Source organism: Phoxinus phoxinus, assembly GCF_949152265.1.
Source record: "Phoxinus phoxinus genome assembly, chromosome: 10".
In the NCBI taxonomy this organism is placed as follows: domain Eukaryota; kingdom Metazoa; phylum Chordata; class Actinopteri; order Cypriniformes; family Leuciscidae; genus Phoxinus; species Phoxinus phoxinus.
The window spans coordinates 14,897,648-14,917,018 of NC_136885.1; the positions used below are offsets into that span (position 1 = coordinate 14,897,648).

The window sequence follows — 19,371 nt, forward strand, 5'->3', positions numbered from 1 at the left end:
ATTAGTCTTACATGAAAATATATAAATACACTCTCACACACATATATATATATATATATTTTCAGTATAAATACGAAAAATGGAAAACTGAAAAAATTTAAATTTAAGCTGAAAATACAATAATTGTATATACATAATACAAAAATAATACTGCTCACAAGAGTATCTTTATTATATTTGTGGGTCACATTTTTTTAAAATCTCTAAAATTACAAATGGCTAATTTAATGTGATGACAAAACTTTGAAAATCCCTGCCTTAACACACGCTCAGTTAACATCAAATCTGATTCATTTACAAAAAGTAATATGTGATATTTCAGCTCTAGCTTGTGTAAAGCACCCATCTACGGAGTCACATTTGCCCTCGCACAAGCCATCCCTTACCTGGTCAATGCTGCGATCTTCCGCTTTGGATCCTGGCTTATTGCACGCTGCTACACAGAATATGAAAACGTTTTCCTGTAAGTACAGTTTGTATGAAGGATTTATCGATGTTTTTTTATCTCATACCCACTCTATATCGTGTTGATGAGTTGGTTCCTCCTCCCCAGGGTATTTTCTGTGATTGTCTTTGCTGCAATGAACATTGGCCAGTCCTCATCATTCGCTCCTGACTTTGCCAAAGCCAAAGCAGCAGCTGGGCGGATCTTACTTCTGCTAGAGAAGAAACCAGCCATTGATATCTACGATGAGTCTGGAGACCGACCAGTAAGTGTGAACATTTTTGAGTTTGTAGAGCTCTCAGAAGAAATTAAATTAAATAAATAAATAAAAATAATAAAATTCTTTGTCCTTTTTTCAGGCCAAATTTTCAGGACAGGTTGAATTCCGAGAGGTGCAATTCTCCTATCCCACCCGTCAGAATGTGAAAGTCCTACAGGGCCTGAATGTATCAGTGTTTCAGGGACAGACTCTGGCCCTGGTGGGCAGCAGTGGCTGTGGGAAGAGCACCACCATTCAGCTTCTAGAACGTTTCTACGACCCTGCGGCAGGCCAAGTGGTGAGTTCACCGGGTGCTTTATGTGTGCCTAGAGGTCTAAACCGTTATTTTGGCTTATGTGATCAATAATGACAGATTTTGTATATTTTTTTGCTTATTGCACAGTTTGTAGATGGTATCGACACCAAAAGTGTGAACCTTGCATGGCTGCGCAATCAGATGGGGCTGGTGTCTCAGGAGCCCATCCTGTTCGACTGCACCATTGCTGAGAACATTCAGTATGGAGACAACAGCCGTGACGTCCCCCAGGAGGAGATCGAGGAAGCTGCGAAGAAGGCCAACATACATAATTTTATCCTTGGCCTTCCAGAGGTATGCATAATGTCTTCATTAATGTGTGTGTGTGTGTGTGTGTGTGTGTGTGTGTGTGTGTGTGTGTGTGTGTGTGTGTGTGTGTGTGTGTGTGTGTGTGTGTGTGTGTGTGTGTGTGTGTGTGTGTGTGTGTGTGTGTGTGTGTGTGTGTGTGTGTGTGTGTGTGTGTGTGTTCAGTGTCACATGATCCTTCATAAATCATTCAAGTATGATGATTTACTTCTCAAGAAACATTTCTCATTATTTCTCAATGTTGAAAACAGTTGTTCTGCTTAATATTTGTATGGACCTTTTTTATTTCACGATTGTTAGGTGAATATAATGTTCAAAAGAAGATAATTTATTTATAATATTATTATTAGAACATTTATAAATGTCTTTACTGTCACTTTTGATGAATTGAACGCATTCTTTCTGAACAAAAGTATTAATTTCGTTTAAAAAAAAATGAACGGCAGTTTATATTGGTAACACTTTACAATGAAAAATACTTCTAAAGCAATTATTTATTTTCAATATTTCAACATTTAATAATACATTATTAAAAATCAAAGGTTGCATTTGTTGATATTGTTTAATGGACATAAACATACATGAACTAACAATGAGCAGTTGTGTTTTTATTAACTAACATTAACAAAGATTAATAAATTCTATAACAATGTGTGTTAGTTAATTTTAGTTAAAGCAATGATATTTAATTTTAGTGAATGCCTTAACTAAAGTTAAATATTGGGACCTTATTGTAAAGTGTTACTATTATATTATATTATATTATATTATGCTGAAAGCCATCAATAAAAACTGTGTTTTGATCATCTATACACATATGTAATATCCCTTCAGAAATACAACACTCGAGTTGGAGATAAAGGCGCTCAGCTGTCTGGAGGACAGAAGCAAAGGATAGCCATTGCCCGAGCTCTGGTCCGCAAGCCCAAAGTTCTGCTGCTGGACGAGGCCACCTCAGCCCTCGACACAGAGAGCGAGAAGGTTTGTAACACACCTAAAGGCAGTCGCAAAAATATTTAAGAGTATGTCTTCACATCATCAAGTTGATTTGATTCGGTCAAAACTTCTGAATATGAACTTCTGTCTTCAACCAGCAGGTGGCACTTTTGCTAGTTTGAACTTGTGACTGTTGCTTTTAGGGAATGCCTTGAAAATCAGATGTACACTACACACCTGCTTTGTATTGTCTTATCACATTTAGAAAAGGAAACAAAAGAAGATCAAACCTATGAATCAAGTCAAGAGATTTCGTTTATAAAGTGCTGCTTTAAATATGCATTTACTATAATGTGCTCTTCGTAGTATATTTATGTGGACCACCTCTTCTTTCTTTCCTGCTATACAGGTTGTGCAGAAGGCTCTTGATGACGCTCGGCTTGGCCGCACATGTATCGTCATTGCCCACCGCTTGACCACGATTCAGAACGCTGACATCATCGTGGTGGTTCAGAATGGCAGTGTGATTGAGCAGGGAACACATGCCCAACTCATGACCAAACAAGGGGCCTATCATGCTCTGGTGAACGCACAAGTATCTGCTCACTAACTTCAACTCCCTTTGATTTAATCTAGTGTTTGTATATTCTAATATGAAAGGCACAGATAAATAAATTAAATGGTGCAGTTAATTTCAATTTAAGTGACAGTTTATGTCACAAATGCTTAAAAATGCTGGGTTGTTTCCACCCAATTTTGGGTCAAATATGGACAAACCCAGCCGTTGGGTTAAATTTTTAAATTACATTTTTAACCCAACGTTTGGTTTTGTCCATATTTGACACAAAATTGGGTTGAAACAACCCAGCATTTTTTAGAGTGTGTTTTAGGATGTTGCGTGAGTTCATTCAGCTTCCTATCAATACCTGCACAATATTATTTGAAAAACAGCATTTAAATATTTACACTCTGGCATGTGGCCAGACATTAATAGGAGAAACGAAACAACAAATCTGGGTTCTTTGTTTCCTGCTTTTTGTTACTTTGTTACAGCTCATTGAAAAGATACTATTCTTATATAAAACGAAAAATATGTTGTATATCTATAGATTTATTTTTCTCAATTTTTATTCACAACTATTGTTTGTTATTTGTATTGTAAATGTTAAAAGTAGTGTTAATTTATTGTAGCCTACATAAATGCACAGTAAAACTCCCTTGACACTTTTTCCCCAACAGGCAATTGCAACACTTTTACCTAATGTTTTGCAGGTTGTATGAGTTTGTACATTAGGCATAAACCCTTTGAATGTGAATATTGTTTTTTTGTGCGCATTGCACAAGTGTTTTGTTTGTGACCTCATCAGCGCGTGGGGGCGCTCGTGCTCGTGGTTTGAGCCTCCAACATGTTGGACCTTTTTCCCCCACACCGGCTAACTTTATTGTCTCTCGGACCGAAACGGCTACTTTATTCTTGTATTGTGTCTGATATGTAGCCTACTGTTTATTGTTAAGATGATTTATTCGATTTTTTTAATAAACGGAATTATCAATAATTATCTGCTGTCGTTCCTTCCTCTGAATTATTTTAATGAAATTATTTATTTAAAGTAAAACTATCTTGTTTAATGTAAACTCTTGTCTGGGTCAGCCTGTTTTTACTTTTTGTGCATTTTTTTGTCCTAAATTTGTCTTTGTAGCCTACATTTTCATTTGTTCATAGAATTATGCGATGATAATAGTTTATTTTCGAAAGACACTCGGAAAAACACAATGAATGGCTATATGACGCAATAATTTCTGTTATGTCGTATATTTATTGGAAAAAAAACTTTGTAAGTAGGCTAGTAGCCTATAGCCTATCCCCCGTGAACTAGCTAATAAAACAACCTACACTCTAAAAAATACTGGGTTGTTTTAACCCAATTTTGGGTTAAATATGGACAAACCCAAACGTTGGATTAAAAATGCATTATACAAATGTAACCCAATGGCTGGGTTTGTCCATATTTGACCCAAAATTGGGTTAAAACAACCCTGCATTTTTTAGAGTGTAGCCTACACTGTAAAAAGTGATCAGTTGACTTAACTTTAAAAAATTGAGGAAACCCGTTGCCTTAAAACTATTTAGCCTAGTAAATAAACTACATGCGTAATAAAAAAAAAATGAAGTAGGCAACTGTGAGAATTGTCAAGTTCACATAACTATTAAATGTATTCAATTAATTTTAAGGCAACGGGTTTAGCCTACTCAATTTTCTTATAATCTAATAAGCGTATAATTTTACATGCCACAGACTTTAAGATTAAATTATATCAGAAACACATGTTTACGTTTATTGTAGGCTATATATTCTTAGGAAGGAATGTGTAAGTTACACTTAAAATATGTGCTATCGAGAGCAAACAGCCTAAACGCCAATTTACTAAAGTTGCTTCATTTGGTGGGTTTCACAACAACTGCAGTTTTTAACATTTTAACACATTTTTATTTATTTTTTCATGAATGGAATGGCGTAACAGGTCCTGCACTTGATCACAGATTAATTTATAGAAGTTGGACATTGCAGTAATAATATCAACGGCAAATCGTTCACTGTGGCTGAATCCATGTTGACTTTATTGAGTGGCTTAAATTAAAAAGCCAATTTCTCAAATAAATGATGTGAAATAAACGCTCACCGTACATGTGCATGCTTACATAAATTAGAAAACGTGAATAAACACTGAATTCTGAATTGAAAATCTTACAAATCATTTCAAAAGTGCGTCTAAGACAGACCTCCCAAAAAAAAAAAAATCAAGTCCAACTCGTGGATAAATATGACGTTTTTCTTCACAAAAAACACTCCCGTATACAGTTTTGGATATTTACTAGTCAATATATATGCAACTAAAAAATACTATTCAAAATGTGCGTCTTGAACAAACACATACCCAACTTTTACATCAGTGTGGAATAACCTTCTAGTCTATTCTTTTTTTTATTTTCAATATGTACAGTTTTTTGCAGCAACAGGAAATAAGTACAATTCATACAACTTAGGATTTGTAGTCTGTAGTTTCGACAAAGACCAATGTGCGATATATAGACTATTTTCCCCCCCGAATATTAAAAAAATGAATTTGTAAATGACAAAACGAAGTCTATTCAACACTACGGCAATTTATCCTTACGAAATTGGATTTTAGTAGTGTTCATGAATAAAGTGCCACAGTTTGGTTTTGAGAAAAAGAAAAGTTAGCAATGACAGGCCACTTCACTGATGGGTAAAATACTTATTTTTTTTCTTTCTGTTTCATAACAACAGTAAGTAGGCTAAAATAAGACTATTCGACAAAACCCTCATCAGAATGCACAAATCAGATTATGTCCTTTTTAATATTCACAATTTTACCAAATTCATGTCGCGTAGTATCTGTGCAGACCAAAACAGGCTTACTTCATTGTGAATTACATTTTAATCGTAAATTAAATCACTTTACAACATCCAAGTGAAATGGCCACACGGTTATTTCTCACCAGGTGACACTTTATAATAACTTTTACTGTTAACCTTAACAAATAGAAGCTATTAAGCTTAACATAAAATTAGTTAATGTACATTCAACTAGCTAAAAAGGAATGAAACTTTGGTTTATATTGTTTCATACATGATATTGATAATTGAATGTGCATTATCTATCGATCTGTTCACCGTTTTATCACGTTCGTTAACAACTTGAATTGTTGGAAGTTTTTATAAAGTGTTACCGACCGAACAGCACAACCTTTTGTGAACCGTCAAATAAGTTTAGTCCATTCGGGAAATTGTGTCACGTGCATTTCGAATGGGATTAATCGATGGAGTTCGCTCGGCCGTTCATGCCCGTGGTCGGGACAGACTCTGACGGTTGCAACAGGTCAGGTGAGTGGCACGAGGGGCTACCGGGCACACTGTGCTCGCTGTCGGTGTCACTCCCTCGTTTCCCTCCACTCGCCCCAGACCCCGACCCTGACGAGCCTCCGGCACTGTGCGTTTTGACATGTTTACTGAGGTGGTCGCTCCGCATGAACCTCTTGTTACACACGGGACAAGCGAAGCGCTTCTCTCCGGTGTGCGTGCGTAAATGTCGCTGGAGCTCGTCGGAGCGCGTGAACCTCTTCCCACAGAACAACCAGTTACACACAAACGGCCTTTCTCCGGTGTGCCACCTCAAATGAGCCTTGAGGTGCGACGTTTTGCCGTACACTTTCCCACAACCGGGAATGTGACAGCTGTGTAACCCCTTTCTGCGGAGGCTCGCGCCAGCTGGACCCAGCCGTTCCGCCTCTTGACAGTTCGGGCAGTCGCACGTCGCTCTGCCCGAGTAGCGCCGCGCTGAGGACCGCGGAGATCCCGCCAGCGAGGCCGTCGGACCCCCTGTCAACATTGAGCCTCCCGCTCCACCCAGGGGAGAGGGACTGGTGTCCGGGTACGAGGAGAGCACGGGTTTGAATCCGTCCATGAGGTGCTGACCGGTGGTCAGGAGATGCGGGGACGCACTGGTACTAAAGGCAGAGTGGCTTAAACTCGAGTAGTCTGAGTTGTATCCGCCCAGAGGAGAGTGTAAAGAAGTCTGCAGCCCACCGGAGTGAAGGGACGTCTGGAGCGCGGCCCCGTTCGGGTTCTGCACGTCAATCCAGCCGGCTCCCACGTCCCACCACGCGGATGCGCCCGTGGTGCCCACATCCCCCGTGGGTATGCCAGGGTGCGAGGATTTGAACCACGACTCGTAGGGATGCGCCACGCTCATTCTCGGGTAAATGCTTTGCAAACTGTCCACGGACGTGTGCACCTTGGAAATAAACATGGGCTGGTGGCTGGGCTCTTGAGAGTTGTTGGAAACAGACGCCTGGAAAACGGAGTAGTCGTTTCCGAAGTGGGAGTTGGGTGAAGTACCAGAAGTTAAGGAAAAGGCACTGGATCCCGTGGAAGAGTTCGTGCCAAAAGAGTCGCTTAAACCACCACCATTCCGAGCGAAAGAGGATAAACTGGATCCTAAACTACAGCTGCTGGCCGCCGCTCGTTTCCACGGGTGGAATCCTTTTCCGAACGAAGAGGAGTTATCCGAAATAGAGGAAGGAGAAGGGCTCGGGCTCCCGATTTTGTTACACGTCGCAGCCAACATGGCTAAAGGAGTCGACCCCAATCTCGGCTCCTCCTGGAACAAAATGAATTAGAAGGTAAGCAAAGATGGTATATTTAGGAACTAAGTGCATTAGGAGAACAGAACAGTTTTGACTTGCTTTCTTATATATCCAACAACCTTAGCATACCTGAATGGTGGTAGGAAATAAATGTCTAGCTACTGAAATACAACCAGTCGCAAGCATAAAACAAAAGCGAAACACAGCATATAAATACCAATGAATGTTATACATACAATGTCGTAGTTGAGAAATGGAACTCCTGCTCGTTTCTCTCGCTTAAAACATAATCAAGTGACTCTCTCCCCGGCTGACCCAAGAAATTTTAATCCCCACGGCAGGACAATAAAGGAAACTAATTAAACCAGCACGAAACTCCTTAGACTCACCCCTAGAAGTGAAGTTGCCATCACAAAAGTGCCCTCCTCAGAGGATCTTTTTATATTTATGAATCAGAGCACTGTTTTTTTAGAGGTGTGCAATACAATGATGCGGTCCGCCCATTCCAGCACAATTGTAGCTCCTCTCACGGCTTTGAAGTGCCGCTGTGACACGGGCGACCAATCAGGAAGAGCCGTACCTTCACGCGGCCACATTCTAGCGTGAGGTCATCGATAGAGCACTTCAGACAAGATCTCCACCCCTTCCAACACCCCCCTCATAATAAAACTGAAGTTAAATGAGAAGGACTGGAAGTTTTGGGGGAAACTTTTCTATTCTTTTGTAAAGAGGTTAATACGTTTACTGCCCCTGATCTGTGTTGAATTATTATTATTATTGTGTAATGTCTGCTACAATTTGATAATGGTAAAAGAGCAACTGTCATATCACTCTCAAACAAGTCGTTGTCATTGTCTTACATGTTGTTTTGTAGATTCACTGTAAAAAAATGATATGATCAAATAAGTTGTTACAACTGTTTTTGCATTGCTTTAGCTCATCAAAATAAGTTAAGCAATTTTCAACTTGTTTTATAAGTTATACATTCAACTCAGTTTAATGCAATTTAAGTTAAAATGACAAACATCAAAGTTGATTGTACTTAAAACATTTTTTACAGTGTTCTCAAACTATTTTTTAGAAATGATGCACCAAAACGAACAGGTTATCATTTTAACTGATCTTCAAATGTTTGACCACCTGATTTTGTTTGGAAAATTACCACTTTTAATAAAACTTTCATTTAATAAACAAAAGTTGAATAACATTTTTAACCAAAGTTAGCCTACATTTAAAATGTATATGCATTGCAAGTTAAAGAAATAGGCCAACAAATTCTCACAACTTCATAGAATTATAACATGCCAACCCTCTCTCTCCCGCTCTCCATAAAACACACACAATAAGTAACAAACAAGGCTTTTTCAGGACTGGTGTGTTTTCCGAAATATATTGTTGTTTTTATTACGCTCGAATTCGGGCATTTATTTGGTAACTGTGAACTTGTTAACTCATGTTGGTCAGTAAAAAAAAAAAAAAAAAAATGCACATAATGTATGTAAGCGTCTTTACAAGCTGGAATATGGCTTTTGTGTTCTGTTAACTCTCAACAGCAATACAGTGGCGAGCTATTGATACCAGGACGATGAATGCAGAAATGCTCTCAGGATAATGATGCAGCCCTGGCTACTCTATTTACATGCGCCCTGGACCGGAGGCATAAATTTCATTTGAATTTCAAATTTAATAAAGCAGGAGGTTTTTAATCATGAGAAGTTTTATTTGTTTGATATTAACATTCTTATTGACCGGCTCCGTTGACCAACTTGGTCATTATAGGACAGCAAAAAAAGTTAATTAAAACGACCGAAGATTATTCATCAAATCATCTGCCTCCGCCGTGTCGCCTCTTTTATTGCGAGAAGTGATAGATGGCTGATCAGATTCATTTCTCTGTTTCTTCGATTTGCACAACAGCTCTGTTGTTTCCTCTTACCCTTTCTAATTCAAAGAACAAGAAGCTGTTGAACTCAAAATGGAGATAATAAAATATGAAAAAATTAAAGGGATTAAAAGGGAATCATTTGCGCCGATTTTAAATTTCAGTCGTGTTTCTGAAACACAATCCGTAAAGTTTGTAAAGGTAATTATAGGATTAATAAAATTGAGATAAAAAAAATTAAAGGTAGCCTACAACTGTTGCTTCAGTTTTCCAGAACATTATATAGGCTACAACAACATTTAACTTGATTTTATAGACTTTTTTCTTCTTCAGAAGGTTTAAAAATAAGAAAGCCCCTTAACATGTCCAACTATGGAATCTCCATCTCACACTAAAACATTTTCACATAAAGCATCAGACAAATATGCTAAATGTAGTAAAACTTCACGGCAGTAAACATCCATAACGTGCATGCGCAACCAAAATACAAATGTCACACACACACACACAAACACACACACACACACACAAAGAAATGTCCCATAAACTGCAGCATTGTTTGATTGCAACAGATGCATGATGCACATACCGTGTCTGTGTCCTCGGTTTATTGATTGACCCCGCGCGCATCTCCTCTCGCACAGCAGAAGGTAGTGGCGCTCGCGCACAGGGAACGCGCAGACCCTGGAAGATAAATGTTACTTTGGGAATTGAGTTTAATTACGAATAACGGAGGAGCCGCTCGGCCACCGGTGGTATAATCAAAACATGTGTTCATGTCCTCTGACAAGACAGCGCGAGAGATGCGCGAGAGCTGTGTGATCTGCAGAGCATTCGATGGAAGCGCAGCAACAAGCGTGTGTGTGTGTTTTATTTATTTTATATTAAAAACACTATTAACAATTTAACTAATTTTCAAATTAAAATTAAATTAATAAAAGGTTAGGACGTAAAGGGGCAAAATGAGCAAATAAATAGCGGCCTATATAAAATAAATAAGTTCATTCATCGTGTAGCTACTATAACATAATAGCAGAGCAGAGGTGTAATACTGTAAATCATCAAACTAAAGAAAACAACGAACAAAACAAAACATAGTCTATGTATATAGCCTATATAGGCTATATATTGCAGGAGTAAAAAGCAACAACAAAACGTTCGTGCATGTAATATCCTTCTTTCTTTCCCAATATGTCATATAGGCCACTGAGGTTCCCTTTGGCCTGCATTGAACAGATGTCCCCATCTCTGCCTTTCTTCTCCCATGCATGGGCTACATTACCGTCATGAAATCAAGCTGAAGAAACCTGTCCCATTCGTGGCCCTAATCATCGCGTTATTCTGGCCCAGTGCGCACGAACAAATGGGTTTAATATTGCGTGCTCTCAATAATTTTGCGAAAAGAAAAGGGGGGAAGTCAGCGGCTGTGTCCCGGAGATGGTGGGAGCACTTTCCTCTTTAATCTTATGATTATCCAGGAAAACTGATAATCCAGTGGTCTACCTGTCCGAGTCCTGCCGAACATCAGTAGACTAATTGCCGGAATTCGAAACTAGTAATAAAGATTTAGGACAACGTTGAAAGCGTCAAAAAAAAAAAAAAAAAAAAAAAAAAAAACTTTCATGAAAGACAATTATATATTGTTTAAAAAATTTTTTTATGCATATTTATTTATTTATGATCTATCTATCTATCTATCTATCTATCTATCTATCTATCTATCTATCTATCTATCTATCTATCTATCTATCTATCTATCCATCTAATCTATTTATCGGAATTCAGATTTTCTTGTTAAATAAGACTAAACAAGTGGGCCTATAGTTTTGCTAAAGAGTTTATTTACTAAGAATCAGTGTGTGTGTGTGTGTGTAGGATATATATATGCATACATACATTTTATATATATATATATATATACATATATACATATATATATATATATATATATATGCTTTACAAATTATTTTAAGCATTATGAATTGTTTCTATAGTTCAGTGTAATGCCTTTGTAAAATATCATAAATGTGGGGCCATGGCCGGACTCTTTCTTTTCAGCAGGAGGTGGGACAGAGAGACCAGATGTCCCTGTGTGTGCAGGGCTGCCAAGTGAGGCTAGAGCAGTGAAGCCCGAGACACAAGAGCCCAAATGGTGTGACAAAGGAGGAGCAGGAAGCCTGGCTCTGCCTGGATGAACCTCAGAGAGCGCTAGTCCACATCCACATCCCAGCCCCAACCCTCGGCCCACGTCCCACAACCCTATTGAACTACTAGAGCAGGGCCACAGACCATGTGCTGACTTTTTGCTGGATCACACAACCATAGACATGATCACAGGAGTGTAAACGCTGACATATGATCAGGACAAGTGTGCACACAGACTACTCCCCCCAAAAATGCATTCATAATGTCATTTTATGACGTTATTCTAGGCTCTTGTGTATTTAAAACACCCAGTTGGCAACGAAAATAAGCTGCATTTGGGTAATTAATGAATTCACACTAACCAGATAAGGTGGTATTTGTCATATGACATACATCAGCGTACATCGCTTCTATGTGTCCCGTGTCCAATAACTCATTCATCTTGATTTAATCAGTGTTGTGTGGACACTAGATGGGGGAGGAGGCATCCAGCGGCTAATCACCAAAGCTAAACACCTGGAAACATGGCATCATGGGCTATGTGGTCATTATCATTATCATAAGCCCTCTAATTAACCAACAAATCACATGCTAATGTAACACAGTGTACAGGAGCCAATGCACTTAATAAATTACAGATGTACACTTTCTTAGGTTTTAGATATGACAACAGGTCAGCTTTTGCTATGATCGTAAACGTTTTTTGATCAAAAACTTTAATTTGGGGGTTGCATGGGGCATATGATTTGGACCAGAAGTTGCATTGTTAAAGTTGCATGAGAAATAAGGAGACAAACAAAGTGACATGAATATAACTTTGTGACTATATTGTAGATACGAGAAATTCATGTCACTTTGTTTGTATATATATATATATATATAAATATATATATAAATAAATATATATATATATATATATATATATATATATATATATATATATATATCCCACAGACAATACAACTTGACAGATGTCATAAAATATGGATGATAATAATAATAATAAATAAAAACAAAAAATAAATAATAGATACAATAATAAATAGACAGACAGATGAAAGATTGATAGACAGACAGACAGACAGATATATAGACAGATAGATAGATAGAATAAAATGAATGAATAAATAAATAAATAAACAGAGATAGAATGATATAAAGATAGATAGATTTAATGATAGATAGATAGATAGATAGAAATTATACATTTATAATAAATGAGTTTTTAATAAACAAACAAACAATCAAATAAATAACTAAACAAATGTCACAGAACACATTTCCATTGCTTTAACATAAGTGGGGTTTTCTTCTTCAAAAATAGGTACTAGTCTATTGACAATATGGTAATGCTAATACAGTATCTATCACTTGTGTTCCTTCAGCCATGCATGAAAACGCGGTTAAGTGTGATGCATTCTCAGGAGCAATGCTTTTGTGTGAGAGGGTTGGTCGGGCTATTTGCTGTCCAGTGAGGTCATCAGGAGTGGGTAAGCGGGCTTTGTAAAGGCCCCTGCACAGGTGTGGCAGCAGCCCTCGCTGAAGGAGTGCAGTGAAGCACGAACAATCATCTAAATGTCTGTGAGATGAAATGGCTAGTTAACAATCTTTTGACTGCCCCAACCTCAGAGCTTTTGTCGGGTATCGATCGACCAGCTGCCACTGGGTTATTGTCAGCCTGGATGGAAGCCCCTTTGGCTGGGAGGGATGGGTCGCAGTTTGTGTGTGTGTGTGTGTGTGTGTGTGTTGAGTAGACTGGTGTTGCTTCTTTTTAAAAGGCTTTCTCATCCTTTAAGTTGTAGTTTAGTCTAGTTAATTAGGTAATAGTCTTTATTCTAAAGATTAAAAGCATGTGGACAAAAAGGAAAAATGCCTTTGAGTCATGGTTTGCAAACAGTTAACTGAGCTGCTAATGTGAGCATGTTCTGAAAAAAAGTATGCATGAATATGAATGAAATATTCACTAAATATGTCAACCTAATAAATCAGTAACATAAATTAAAATGAGTTCATTTTAAGTCAAGAATTGTATTCATCAAATTTTAAATACAGACAGATAGATAGATAGATGTTAGCTCATTTTTCTGTCCCCTACATTACTCCAGTGTGTGTGTGTAAGTTTGTCAGTGTGAGGGACAGCCATAGAGCCAGTGGCACAAGTAAAGTGCTGAGAGTCAGCCCTGACTCCTACAGTTTCAGTAATTATCCACAACTGCCCATTCTGTCCATCCACAGCCATAATGGAGACCAGAGCGTGTGCCTGTCACCACTACAGAAAGGGAGGGAAGGGACAGGGGAGAGACAGGGCGGAGAGACAAGTATTTGCCTACCTCATTATGTTGCGGTGACACAATAGCAACTTCTTTTTTCTTTTGCCATTGTGACAAAACATTTAACTTAGCAAACTCACTTCTGGAGGGGCCCTGCATTATTGTCATTGGTTTGCTTCTATTAACTTTGTGAAGTGTGTCATGGACTTTTTAGACTTATTAGATAATGATATGATCCAGATTTCAGGTTCTGTTTAGAGAACATTTGAAAACACACAAAAAAGTCAGTTTCATTACCTACTTGATATTATGTACAATAATTTACATAATGTATGTGTATGGTAAGTTAATAAATGTACTTTAACGTCATTTAAATGCTAATTTCTTTTGATAAGGCACCAAAAGAGCATATTAGAATGATTTCTGAATGATCATGTGACACTGAACACTGGTGTAATGATGCTGAAAATTCAGCTTTGTCTTCACAAGAATAAAATTTGAAAATAGATTAAAATAGAAAACACAATTTAAACAATCATAATATTTCACAATATTTTCTTTTCTTTTCCAAATAAAAGGATCCGTGATCAAAAATCTGCATTGACAGCAAACTATTAGTACACTGTAAAAAAAAAAAAAATGTTTAATAAGTTGACAACGTTTTTTTACAGTGCTTTAACTCATCAAAATAAGTTAAGCAATTTTCAACTTTTTTTTATAAGTTATACAAGATTAAACTCATTTTTTAAGTCTTAATTTTGTAATTTAAGTTGAAATTACTTAAACATCCAAGTTTAGTGTACTTAAATCACGTACTTAAACTGTTTTTTACAGTGTATTAGTATGATTATTTAATATATATTTTGATATATTGATTAGCTTTTTTTTTTTTTTAAAAGGTATTCAATTTATTTTCACATATAAAATTGTTTCAGATTTGATAATGTTACATTCAGTGTTCTTTGGGCTCCAATCAACACGCCTATTTCGCCGTGATTTTGTCAAGACATGTTCCTGCGTCGACATATTTTTCTGATCCTGGAACAACATTCCTATCTGAAAAATAACCTTATCCGTACCCCTAAACCTAACCCATAACTTATGACAAGTGAATAACACTGATGTAGAAGCACCTAACCCTGGTTGTAAGCCTAAACTTTACATAAACTGTAAACGTGTCCCGTCAAATCTGATTGGTTGATTATAATGTTGTTCCAGGATCAACAAAATTCTGATCCAGGAACATGTTGTACTTGGTACAACAGATTAATGCCACATTCAGCCGTTTAATAATTGCGATTAAACAAACGTATGCAATCACTGACTGATCATCTCAATTATTACATTTATGCTTATTATATTTGTTGATGTTATAGTTGATGCCCTCCAAAGTATGGTCTTCTTCATACACTGCTCACTTGGGGAGGGAGGTTTATTGATTTTTTTTTTATTCACAGACATTCCTTTGTCCTTCCATAGCCTGACACTTGTTTTTAATCAGTCAGCTGATGTCTCTTGGCTTATAATTTGTGCTCAGTTGACACGAAGAGAATTTAGATGTCACAGACAGAAAGGCGCTGTAACTGTGCTGAGGTCAGCAGGCACCTGCAGAGCTAGACTCTAGAGATAGCTGGCGGCATGTCATTGCAACAAATAATGTTCCTGTACCCGAAGAAAAAACATCCTACAAGCATTGTACTAAATAGCCCTAAAAAACATGAGTTATAGTTTGCTTCTGCTCCCTTTTTATGATCTACCAAATGTCTGTCAAACACTTTTGTCTCAAATTAAGTATTTTTTATTTATTTATATTTTTCTCTAGGCACTTACCAGAAAACCCGGAGAAAGATGCCATGAGACCTCAGGAATATTGCCGGTTCAAATCTCCTCGTGCCGTCTGATGCCAAGGACTCAAATTTGGGCTCTCTACGGCTTTTGAATGACCTGGATGATGTTCTCAGCACTGCTTCATCTGAAAAAGAAAGCTGAACAAAAGCCCTAAAGATGAATCATATGTGTGAAATTACTTTTGGCAGTAGACACACGACCATGTTCTGCAAGTCTGAGACACTTTAGGGGAAATAAAGATGCAACTGATATGATAAATTGTGTATTTAGTATGATTGTGTGCATTAGAACATAGATACATATAAGCTAATGACCATTCATATGCTTAGCTCTTTATTAGATTTTTAACTGGGTCCAATTTTCACTTTGCTCGACTCATCCCAGCACTTAAGTGCAAGCTGGGGTGCGCACTTTTTTTTTTTTTTTAAGGGGTGGCTTAGGCTAAATGAGATCTGCGATATATATGTGTAAGTGTTCGCTGTAGGCCAGTCTTAACACTATCAAAGTTCTCAGGAACCCTCCACCTCCCCAGCTCCACCTGCCTAGATCTGCCACGGGATTTATATAATATGTCTATTCATGCAGCATATATGCTCACAGAAGTGTGCCTGTGTATCTAACGGCAATAGCAAGTCCATACTTGCTCGGCAGCAGCAACAGCATGCGTAGCAGATCAAATCCTCAAAGACCAAACACACTATGATTGCCATATTATTAAAATGCCAAAACTACTCAGTGAATGGCCATGATATCATTATCATTTTGATTAAATTGTCCAACTCTGCATTCAAAAACCAATGTGCATTTCCCTCCTTCAGTAAAAAATCTTGTTGAGGAAGAAGTAAAAATGAGAGAATTGAGGAATGGAGAGATGAGGGAGGGGCTTGATAAAGGAAGTCAGGACAGTCTTCTCGCCATGCAATTTAATCACTGTATACCCAGGCAAGTATTGACAGTTGTCCTGTGGAAGCTATTAAAGTTGCTGTCCAAGGTTAAATGAAATTGCAGTTTATCAGGGGAGCATTGAGAAAATAAGGGAATCTGCTGGAGCCGGCTGATTAATGTGAAGCATGATCAACACAAGGGGGTTCATTAAACCATACATCACTAGGGTAATTTAACATGTCATCACGCCTGCTGTCTCCCCCTGCAACACGTGTATTTATGTGTGTGGGGGTGTGAGATTGTGTGTGCTTTTTGTCATGGTACATCAAAGAATCAGTGTAGGTTTGGGTGTTGGCGGAGCTTATTTTTATGAGGAATGATATGCAGCATTGTACCAAGCTGAAATTAAATAACGGTAATTGCTATATGCTCCTCCTCCCCTCGTTTGGTGTTTGTAAAAGCAAGTAAGTGCATGATGGGTGAGAAGTGATTTGGAAGGGTAACCTTCACATATGGTTGTTTCTGTGGGCACTATGGCCCAGTGCACTTTTCAAAAAGAAACTCTCATAAAACCACATTTCAGATTCTCACTCATGTGTCTTGCAATTGCAACGTCAAACGGTGTAGCTATAGAATACATCGCAGGAGAATTCTGCTATTTTTTATTTTTCAGAAAGCCAATAGATTTATCTGGTGGAAATGACATTTCCAACTTTTTTATTTTTGCAAAATGGCTAACATTTTAATGTTAATCAATACAACTTGATTGAAAATAATGCACAATAAAAAATATTATGAAAACAAGAGAATTCTTTGTAGGCTACAGAATTGTCTCTTTGGTAATCTAGCATGTGTTGTGATGTAATGTAACATTAACCTTGACCTCTCTATCGCCATCTGTCTTTAAAATTAAATTGCATGTTACTTGCGTAGTAGCTCTTTTACGTCGGTTGTGCTTCGGTACTGCGCGGATGAATCTTCACCTGTGATCACCAGTCAGAGCGGGTCTGTGACGCTGTATCAAGCCTCTGAGAGTAATTTTCAACAAAGCCTATTGAAGAAAAAACGTCATCAGAGCAAGTAAGGATCATGTCTTGTCTACCTATGGTTTGAATTTGTTTTTGGCACAGGCAGGCTTGTCACTTTCACTTTGAAGTTCACTGCGCAGTTAGAGGTTTCTTTGTTTTGACAATGGGTGATTCCAGAGGTAGCCTACACTAGGGTTGGCGTTAACATGTTAAATGCTAGCTATCTGACTAGTTCAAATCCTACGCAAAACTATTTACTGTAGCTATAAGCCTAGCCGATGTTGTTGTTCCGACGAATTCCCGCCAGAGTCTGTGTTACAATCAGAGCCGTTGAAAAACATTTAACGGCTCTGGTTACAATATATTCGGTTCGTGCGATATTTGGTTCCAGTGGGTGGTGCATACATGATATTCATGAGTTTTCCGTGGGCGTGTCTTTGAGACAACGCGCAAACGAATGGAACAGAAAAAATAGTGCACTCGCTCCTCAAATCGCAACTTGTTTAATTCATTATTTCGAAATGATAATACAGTTTCAGTGTTAATCACATATAGTAGCTACACATAATACACAAACTGTTTAGAAAATGTGAACTGTTGCAGTTAAAGCAACACCAACCTTAAAGGGATAGCCTATAGTTAACTTTGAAATTAAATTTTGGTATGTTTTAGCTTACCTCAAGGGCATCCAAGATGTAGGTGTCTTTTTTTCCGCAGTAGTTTCAATTTTGATATTTTTAGGTCAAACCGTTGTTGTCTGACAGTCATATCATGCAGGTCTACGGTCATTGTCTCAAAGAGCATGCACAGAGTCCAAATTAAAACAATTCCCCATCGTAAGTACACATTGATCTCCTAAGACACAAAACGAGCGGTTTGTGTGATAAAACGACCGGTATATTGTTTTTACCTCTTGTAACACAGCCAGGTCCATGTGATCTGAGGGCGCGGGCGCTTCCTTCTGTGTGACGTGTACGCTGACTGGTGCATAGGTATATATACACTAGAGGTCGCATTAAAGACATTCGTTCCAATGAACGAGTAGTATGAAGCTGCAGACTCGGAGCCTGCCGCATCTACAGTCCCCGCACCCAGAGTCCCGCATTCTCAGTCCCCTCGTTTTTCGAGACAGCGCCACCTATCAAATTGGATCGGATAAACACATAAACACGTGAAGAACCGAAACGTGAGTATCGTCAATTTTATTCAATGATTTCTTTTTTTAATCAAACTACTTTATAGCTCATCGATACACCAATATATGAACAGTCTATTTAATATTTGTAATGATAGTTTGTAACAAAATTTGAGCCGTTAACATGTTTTTTCGCCTTTTTCCCTAACGTTAGCCTTTAACCATGGACTTATTGTAGACAAGCCATTGTAAAAAATTAGTTGACATTAAAGTTGACCAATTAAATACATTATATGTGTTAATATCAAAGAATGTCATCATTAATTATTTAATCAGATTTACCTTTTTTTAATTATCGGAACTTTTCTCCTAAAACTAGCCTATTGAATTAATTAATGCCGGAGTAGTTATTTTACTTTATATAATTTATGTAGACTACTTAAATTAGTTCTTATAAAACGTAAAGTATTCAAATGGATCAATATTAATTTTACTGTGATATGAAGTTGTTGCCAGCCATTCACAACTCATAGGTTACAGTTGCCTAATAATCAAATTTGCTATGCCTTCACTATGTATTAACCAGTCTATGGTATTAACATGTGAGTTAGAATGTGTCATTTGGTCTTTTTTTTAGGGTTCCTTGTTTTAATTTGTATTTACTGAAATTTGACTGTATGGGCTCTGTGGGGGGGTCTTACATTTTTAATTTGAGTTTGACTCTCTCTTTTTTTTTGAAGATGGAT

General features: G+C 37.6%; 2 protein-coding genes across 10 annotated transcripts in view; one reads left to right on the top strand and one right to left on the bottom strand.

Moving 5' to 3' along the window:
* abcb5 (ATP-binding cassette, sub-family B (MDR/TAP), member 5) overlaps positions 1–3,817 on the top strand; it is a 19,969-nt gene extending 16,152 nt beyond the window's left edge. Inside the window, exons 25-30 of the mRNA XM_079624613.1 lie at positions 323–463; positions 554–710; positions 805–1,002; positions 1,108–1,314; positions 2,161–2,307; positions 2,672–3,817. Coding sequence (XP_079480739.1) covers positions 323–463; positions 554–710; positions 805–1,002; positions 1,108–1,314; positions 2,161–2,307; positions 2,672–2,872 — 1,051 coding nt within the window. The 3' untranslated portion in view covers positions 2,873–3,817. The remainder of the gene's footprint in view (positions 1–322; positions 464–553; positions 711–804; positions 1,003–1,107; positions 1,315–2,160; positions 2,308–2,671) is intronic.
* A 722-nt stretch (positions 3,818–4,539) lies between these two features.
* On the bottom strand, positions 4,540–18,462 carry sp8b (sp8 transcription factor b). Of its 9 annotated transcripts, none has more exons than XM_079626604.1 (5): positions 18,401–18,462; positions 17,446–17,513; positions 15,560–15,714; positions 9,904–9,998; positions 4,540–7,446 (listed from the first exon to the last, which is right to left on the bottom strand). In XM_079626604.1, the coding sequence occupies exon 5, from the start codon at positions 7,411–7,413 to the stop codon at positions 6,100–6,102; it is 1,314 nt and encodes a 437-aa protein (XP_079482730.1). In that variant the 5' UTR covers positions 7,414–7,446; positions 9,904–9,998; positions 15,560–15,714; positions 17,446–17,513; positions 18,401–18,462; the 3' UTR covers positions 4,540–6,099. The 9 variants fall into 9 exon arrangements, with proteins under 9 accessions (XP_079482730.1, XP_079482729.1, XP_079482731.1 ...); XM_079626603.1 differs by having other exon boundaries at positions 17,388–17,513; XM_079626605.1 differs by lacking the exon at positions 17,446–17,513 and having other exon boundaries at positions 15,560–15,701.
* Between the last annotated feature and the right edge of the window lie 909 nt (positions 18,463–19,371).